Consider the following 8,766-nt stretch of genomic DNA (forward strand, 5'->3'; position numbering starts at 1 on the left):
CTGCTTCCTCCTCTCTCTCTGCCTGCCTCTCTGCCTACTTGTAATCTCTGTCTGTCAAATAAATAAATAAAATCTTTAAAAAAAAAAATCTTCAGTGGCTTCGTCCTTTATACTCCCATAATGCCTTGGACCCACCACTCACAGAATGCTGTCACATTGCCATTATTCATTCTAGGTCTTTCTCTGCTTCTGGACAGTGAGTTTTGGGTGCAGAGCAGAGAATCCTGAGGATGGGCTCAGAGGTTAGTAGTGGGTGCTGCCTTCTCCTCAGTATCCTGTGTAGAATAAGAGTAGGGTCAGCACAAAGGGGCAATTTTAAAGACAGAAGGGAAATGGAGGTGTTCCAGTGTCCTGTACATCACACAAGTATTTTTAGGAAGAGGGACGTGGTAAATTAACAATGACAAATGCAACTTGGGGGGGAAAAGGAGGGGTACGTGGGTGGCTCAGTTGGTTAAGGGGCTGCCTTTGGCTTAGGTCATGATTTCAGGGTCCTGGGATAGAGCCCTGTGTCAGGCTCCCTGCTCAGTGGGGAGCCTGCTTCTCCCTCTCCCTCTGCCTCTCCCCCTGCTTGTGCTCTCTCACTCTGTCTCTCTGTCAAATAAATAAATAAAATCTTAAGAAAAAGAAAAAAGAAAGAAAGAAATGGCCCTTGAATTTAGCAAGATGTGCTTAATGGGATATAGAAATGGTAATAATATAGCATTTTTTTCTCCCTCAGGCCGCAATGAATGTGGATCACGAAATTAACCTCTTAGTGGAGGAAATTCATCGTCTGGGTTCAAAAAGTAAGTATTCCAACACAGCCACGGTATTCTGAGTTTATCTCAGAGCAGGTAGGAACAGATTTTTTGGTAGAAGCCTATGAAGGGGTCCCCCAGGACCTCATGACATAGTTATGGCAGCTTGCCCTCCGCTGGGGAGTGATTTCTGGAGACAAAGCCTTTGGGGTATTGTGATTCTGATGCAAGGAATGGTTGAGATATTCCATCAACCCTTGAATGGAAAGAAAATTGCTGTGCTTCTTTAGTCTGGCTGCATTGAAATCTGGCAATTGAATCGTGTTCAAATTTTTTTTTTTTTAAAGATTTTATTTATTTATTTGACAGACAGATCACAAGTAGGCAGAGAGGCAGGCAGAGAGAGGAAGGGAAGCAGGCTCCCCGCTGAGAAAGCCCGATGTGGGGCTTGATCCCAGGACCCTGAGATCATGACCTGAGCTGAAGGCAGAGGCTTAACCCACTGAGCCACCCAGGCACCCCTCGTGTTCAAATTTTTATGTCACACTATTAAAATTTATTTTTTCTGCTCTATCATTTTTAATTTTCTTTTCTTTTCTTTTTTTTTTTTTTTTTTAGATTATTTGTTTCTTTATTTGAAAGAGTGATGGAGAAAAAGCACAAGTAGACAGAATGGCAGGCAGAGGGAAAGGAAGAAGCAGGCTCTCTGCTGAGCAGGGAGCCCGACATAGGGCTTGATCCCAGGACTTTGGAATCATGACCTGCACCAAAGGCAAATGTTTATTTTCTGCTTTATCTTGCCACTATCTTACAAACTTCCAAATTACTAGGGACTCAGATACAAATTATACTAAATTGTCTTTATTTTCTCCAAATTCTTGAGTTTTGTATAACCAGGTATTTATGTACATGTAATTAAAAGAACCCTTTACATAGTTTTTTTAAAAGATTTGTTGTTTTTTTTTAAAGACTTTATTTATTTATTTGACAGAGGGAGAGAGAGAGCGTGCACAAATAGGCAGAGCAGCAGGCAGAGGAAGAGGGAGAAGCAGGCTCTCCACTCAATTCCAGGACCCTGGGATCATGACCTGAGCTAAAGGCAGGTGCTTAACTGACTGAGCCACCCAGGTGTCCCTGATTTATTTTAGAGAGAGGGGAGAGAGAGAGCTTATAAGCTGGGGGCGGGGCAGAGGAAGAAGAAGAGGGGGAAAATCTCAAGCAGACTTCCCACTGAGCACAGAGCTGGATTCAGGACTTGACCCATGACCCTGAGATCATGACCTGCACCAAAATCAAGAGTCAGACACTCAACTGACAGGCACACAGTAAGAACTTGTATGGCCGAAGTCAAGAAGTTTACTGTCTGTGTTCTCCTCTAGGATTTTGATGGTTTCCTGTCTCAAAATTGGGTCTTTCATCCATTTTGAATTTATTTTAGGCATGTTGTAAGAAATTGGTCCAGTTTTATTCTACATTTTTTTAAATCAGCTTTTTCTTCTTTTTTTTTTTTTTTTAAAGATTTTTTATTTATTTATTTGACAGAGAGAGATCACAAGTAGATGGAGAGGCAGGCAGAGAGAGAGAGAGAGAGGGAAGCAGGCACCCTGCTGAGCAGAGAGCCCGATGTGGGACTCGATCCCAGGACCCTGAGATCATGACCTGAGCCGAAGGCAGCGGCTTAATCCACTGAGCCACCCAGGTGCCCCTAATCAGCTTTTTCTTCAGCAACAAAGAAACAGCTACCTTGAAATTAGTGCCATGTGAAACTGGTAGTATTAGTGTCCTTTTCTAAGTTGTAATTAAAGTAACTATTATGTTTGTAGCTTTAGGTATTTGTACATATCAGATAAGATATACTGGAATGCAGGAAAATTCTGAAAATTGTAAGAGCAATAGACATATTCAGCAACAACTAAGATAATGTGGAACTCAAAGTTTTAAAATTACATCATATAAAGAATTAAATAAAATTATATCATTTTAAGTGAAAAACAGCTTTAAAAAGTACCTCGTAAGAGTTGTTTTTTCATTTTAGCTTGTGAATTTTCTCACTTATAACTCAGTCTGCTTTTGAATCACAAATCACTTGAAAGAAGACCTACTTGGAAAATTCCATTGAACAATTTGTATCAAATGTCCTCTGTACTAATTCTCCATTGTTGCATTGTTGTTGCGAATCTTCTTTTCTTTTTCTTTTTTAAGATTTTATGTATTTGAAAGAGAGAGAGAGAGAAAGAGGGAGAGCACGAGCACAGCAGGGAGAGGCAGAGAGATAGGGAGAGGGAGAGGGAGAAGCGGACTCCCCACTGAGCAGAGAGCCTGATGCAGGACTCGATCCCTGGACTCTGGGATCATGACCTGAGCCAGAGGCAGACACCCTACTGACTGGGCCACCCAAGTGCCCTGTGAATCTTATTTTCAATAGTGAAAGAAACCCGTGTTCCTCATTTCTACTTTTCCAGCTTTCTACCTCTGTGAGGTCATGTTGCTCTTGGGAGTAGTACTAGTGTTTAGATTATTAAAGATATTATGGATATATTTTTGAGTGATTTGTAGGATTTTCTTCTCTCCTAGATCTGTCTCCATGTTAGCCAAGTGTTTATTGGTCAGATTCAATTGCATTTAAAATTCTGACCTTTACCCTAGAACGGTTATTATTCTACTAGGGCAGACTGAACCTGTATTTAAAATTAGCAGCTTTACAAACTAGAAGACTACACGGTAATTATCACATTTCTGTAAAGATGAAACGTTTTGAACTTTGCAGCTTCCCTAAGCCTCCCTGATTTACCTGTTCCTGGAAATAAATGACTTCTTGAGCTGGAAAGCATCTATGGAGATAAGTTATCTCTGGACAGGTTATGGTTAATTATGTAAGATGTGTCTGGGATAATTTTGACTAAATTAGCATTTAGGAGAATCATTTTTAGACTAATCTAAATATAATGTATTAGGTGAAGCTGGAAATGGACAAATTTAGTTTTATCTATTTCTTTTTCTTTTTCTCCAGATTTTTACTTTAATTCTAGTTAGTTAACCTATTTATCTATTTCTTTTAAAATGAAATTCTCTAAAGTCTTTCATTTTTCATCCAGTGGAAAAAAGTTAAGTGGATAAAGATTATTTGGAGATTTAAATTCTTTGATTCAACAAATATTTCTTGAGTGCTGTCTTTGTGCTCAAGTGCTGGCCATGTGAAAATAAACAAAATTCCATCTCAGCCCCTGCGGGCCTCTCTAGGTAGCGGGAAGACAGACAAATGAGCTGGAAGCACGTATGGGGAACTGGTTAGGAGCATGGGCTCTGGAGTCAGATTCTCTGGGAATGAATCCCAGCTCCCCTACCACTTACCGTGTGACCTTGGGCACATCAGTAACCATTTTTATGCCTTCGTTTCCTTATTTGGCCAATAATATTCTAGTTCAATGATTCAAAGACACTTTTTACCCCAAACTTTAACATCTCTAAAATAAGAATGCATCTTATAATCCATGTTGTGCTGTAGCTAAATTGGTAGTTTAAGTGGAACATGAAATAATGGTGCTTCCTGCAATGAATTTGCCTTGCCTTCCATGAAATAAGGAGTAAGGGAGTTTTAATTACTATAAAATGCATTGACCAGTTCTAGGAGCGGAGCAAGGACTCAATACATATAGAAACATATTAGCTCTTATTACTATAATTGCTGGTGAGTGCTTTAATATATACTTAGTCGTATAAGAAGTTACTAACTTGACTGAGGGAATCATAAAGTACTCCTCAGAAAAAGTGACATTTGAGCCCATTCTTGAAGAAAAAGACCTAGCTGGAGAAAGGGCTCTGGGATGCTGGGCAGAGGGCTCCACATGGGCAAAACTGCCAGGGCAGGATCTGTCATGTCATCTTGGGTACTAGCAAGTCATTGATTTTTGACTGGATCAAGAGGTGCATAGAGCGATATGGCAGGAGACCAGGCAAGAGAGAATGCAAGGGTCAAGGATGAAGGGTCTTATCTGGAACGCCAAAGGCATCACTGTTTGAAGGTAGTAGGGAGCCCCTAAAAGATTAGAGGAGGAGAATATCCATCAGGGGTACCTGGCTGGCTTAGTCTGTGAAGCGTGTGACTCTTGATCTCGGGGTTGGGAGTTCAAGCCCCACCGTGGGGGTAGAGTTTATTTAAAAAAAAAAAAAAAAAAGAGCATCAAACAGATTTGCATCTTAAAGGTTTCTTTCACAGATTTTATTCTGCACCAATATGGAGGATGTATTGGGGACAAAAATGCAGAAAGGGAGGCTGGAGAGGAAGTTTTGCAGTTATCTGCATGAGAATCAATTCTGGCCTGAACCAAGAAATTAATCGTCCATGGAGAAGAAGCTAGAGCAACAGAAGATACAAAGGAAATGGAATCACTTATGAGATTGAGGAGTGAGTGGGCAGAGCTCCCAGGATTATATCCAGGTTTCTGCCTTTTGTGCCTTTAAAGAATGTAACTTGGGGGTGTCTGGGTGGCTCAGTCTCTTGAGCATCCAGCTCTTGGTTTCTGCTCAGGTCATGATCTCATGGCTCGTGGGATCAAGCCCCATTTCCGCTTCCGCACTCAGCAGGGAGTCTGCTTGAAGATTCTCTCCCTATGCCTCCCCCAACTCTCTCTCTCAAATTAAAATAAATCTTTTTTAAAAAATGAAAAGCTCCATGTTACACTCCCTTTCAAAGCCAGCACCGGTGCTGCCTCCTTCAGGAAGTCTTCCCTTCCTGTTCTAGCCCAGAGCCATCCTGCCCTTCTCCAAACTGCAGGATGTCCTGTGTTGGCTACTTACTGGACATCCAGTCACATACTCCTTTGTCCGGTTTCTTTACTTATTATGTGTGTATTTCTTCTTTCCCCATGGGAACTGAAGCCATTTCTTTGAAAGCTAGAAAGTGATTCTATACTTCCTCTACTTGCCTCCAGTGCCCAGCACAGTAGGAACACACTAAGTCTCAGGTTAGAAGTGTTCTAGCAGGGGATCATGGGAACTCAAGAAGCCCTGGCCAAGGAACAGTCCCACTCACTCTGATGGCCATGTCCTCGAGAGCGGGCACAGCTATTGGAGGGGACAATGTGGAGCGGTGCTGAAGGAAGGGAGTCAGAAGTTTAGCCAGGTAGATCAAGGGTATCAACCAACAATGGGGAGGTGTTTCATAGTATTCTTATACAGGTTTCCAGTTGATTGATTTTTAATCAAAGATCCACCTTTCATTTATTTCATTTTTTTGAAAAAAGACCTTTTTTTAGAGCAGTTTCAGAATACAATAAGATTGAGAGGAAAGTACAGAGATTTCCTGTATACCTGCTATTCCCACACATGCATAGCCTCCCCCATTATCAACACCCCCCAGCAGAATTGCACATTGGTTATAATTGATCATCTACATGGATACATCATCAACTACAGTTCATAGTTTATGGTTCACTCTTAGTGTTGTATGTTCTATGGGTTTGGGTAAATGTTTAATGACATGTATCCATCATTATAGTATACAGAGTATACTCACTGATCTAAAAATCCTCTGTGCTCTGCCTGTTCATCTCTCCCCTACCCCAACCCCTGAAATCTGCTGATCTTTTTATTTAGTTTTGTCTTTTTTCATAGTTTTGCTTTTCCCAGAATGTCCTATAGTTGGAATCATACAGCGTATAACCTTTTCAAATTGCCTTCTTTCTCTTAGTAATACATATTTAAGGTTCCACCCTATCTTTTCATGGCTTGATGGTGCATTTCTTTTTAGGGTTTACCTTAATTTTTAACATCTATATTAAAAACTGGTCTCTAAACTGGATAATCTAGAGATCTGGTAAATACAGATATCTTCATTTTTAAGGTCACCAGTCCTACCCTGGGGCTCTGAGTGTGTTTAGAATAAACTTAGAGAAACGCTGCTCCTGACCCAAACTTTCTTTTGTATTTTTTTTTTTAATTGATTCAGCAACACCACAATTAAAAAATCAACATGTAGGGGCACCTGGGTGGCTCAGTCAGTTAAGTGTCTGACTCTTGGTTTCAGCTCAGGTCATGATCTCAGGGTCCTGGGATCAAGCCCCACTTCTTTGGCCTCTGCTCTCAGTGGGAAGCCTGCTGAAGGGGTCTCTCTCTCCCTGTCCCCTAACTCATGCACTTGCACGCACATAGCACATGAACACACACACTCTCTCACTCCAATAAAAAGTAAATCTTTTTTTAAAAAAAATCAAAATGTAAACAGAGGGAAATTGGTCCACAGTGGTAACATTGTAACACATTCACTTTTTGTAAGTCAGTTTTGGTTCACTTCTAGTCTTTGTCCAGATGATCCTAAGGCTAGGAGGTGTGCAACATGTTGTATTTATTTCATCACTTTTTATCTGGCAAGAGAGGACATTGAATTTATGAGTGTGAACTGTAAAATTGTCATCTTGGTTAACACATAGTTAGATGTTTTTTGATTAAGTAAATCTGCCATATATGGGGGTAAGACTTTGCATTGGCTAACATTGTATTTGCTCAAATTAGATGCTGATGGGAAGTTAAGTGTGAAATTTGGGGTCCTCTTCCGAGACGACAAATGTGCCAACCTCTTTGAAGCACTGGTGGGAACTCTCAAAGCTGCAAAACGAAGAAAGATTGTTACGTACCCAGGAGAGCTACTTTTGCAAGGTGTTCATGATGATGTAGACATTATATTGCTACAGGATTAATGTGGTTTTGCATATCTTTGCTTATTGTTATTTTTTGTTTCCAGTAAACTGGAAAATTAAGTCAAAGGACAAACATGAGCATACTTAATGTATTTTTATAGGACTTTGTAAACAAAAGGAGACTCTTATTTTAAAGGTCTGTCCTCTTTTATACCTTGAAAGAAAATTTATGCATTACACTGTAAAATAAACAAAACCCATTATTTTTTCTCAGGAATCTGATTGGAAAAATGTTGGCATTGAGGCTTTTTTGGTGGGGGTACAAGAGTGTTTCATAAATCCTTCTTAGATAATTTCTACAGACATTTGACATTCCATAAAAGCAAGAGGCAAAACTGAAGACCAGCTCTCACAAGGAATACTGTAATGTTTATGTAATAAAAATATGTAACTATGTTAAAATTGTCTGATTGCCTTATTTGGTCACTTAAGATTTATGAGCCTCTTAGAAGTTTTTGCGTCGAGTTTAGATAATTGCAATAAAAGTTATCATAATTTGAAGGAAAATTTCCTTAAAACTACAGAATTTTTAAAGTAGGGATGTGTTATGATTGGGCCCTGTAACAAATTATTTGGTGTCTGTTATGTGCTTACCACTGAGTTAGGGGACATGCCAAAAGAAACAAAACCTAAAAATTTCACTCTCTAATGAGATTAGTTGGGTCCATCTGAAACAATACAGAAATGTCTATAAAAGCCTGTTGAAGCCTCTGGTACAGAATCAAAAATGATACAGAATCTCAAGGAGGGTAAAATCTGTGAAAACCAATTTGAGTTGGAAAAGGTATCCTAGAAGAGTTAGAATCTGCATGATTGCAGTTGATTATTCATCGACGAGAAAGATGGGATGGACAAGGGTGAAGACTCCGGTAAGGTAAAGCAAGGGAACACAGATTAGCAAGTCTCGCTCTTGTGAAAGGTCAGATGTCAGATTGATTGGAATGTTAGGGAGAGAGGTGATTCAGGTTGGATAAGTAAGATAGAACCTGGGAAACTGTGGAGAGGAGTGTGAACAGAAATTGGAGCAGGGAAGCTGCTTGATGAAAGTGATGTTTCGTGAAGGTGACTCTGGCCCTGGTGACTAGGGAAGATTTTGGAGAGCAAAGATGCTGTCAGACAAGCCAGCTAAAACACTGCTCAGAATCCATGGGGGTGGGGATCATGGAAAAGCAGAGGGAGGATGGACTCCAAGTGCGTTTTTAAAGAAGCTGAAACTCTCATCAATGCACTTCAATTGTGACAAGACCCCAGTTCCAACTAGATTAAACAACAGTAGTACTCACCGGCACCTCATATAGTCATTGTTAATATTTATTGAGCATTTGCTGTGC

The 8,766-nt window shown here is 40.2% G+C and overlaps 1 protein-coding gene across 1 annotated transcript in view; it reads left to right on the forward strand.

Annotated features, from left to right (window-relative positions):
- Nucleotides 1-7,831, forward strand: part of LOC111147556 (ABRA C-terminal like) — a 13,613-nt gene extending 5,782 nt beyond the window's left edge. The window contains exons 2-3 of the mRNA XM_022503650.1: nucleotides 722-788; nucleotides 7,251-7,831. Of these exons, the coding sequence (XP_022359358.1) occupies nucleotides 728-788; nucleotides 7,251-7,435 (246 nt within the window). The 5' untranslated portion in view covers nucleotides 722-727 and the 3' untranslated portion in view covers nucleotides 7,436-7,831. The remainder of the gene's footprint in view (nucleotides 1-721; nucleotides 789-7,250) is intronic.
- Nucleotides 7,832-8,766: the final 935 nt, after the last annotated feature.

The sequence above is a fragment of the Enhydra lutris genome, unplaced genomic scaffold, assembly GCF_002288905.1.
Source record: "Enhydra lutris kenyoni isolate GAN:26980312 unplaced genomic scaffold, ASM228890v2 scaffoldscaffold17, whole genome shotgun sequence".
NCBI classification, from domain to species: domain Eukaryota; kingdom Metazoa; phylum Chordata; class Mammalia; order Carnivora; family Mustelidae; genus Enhydra; species Enhydra lutris.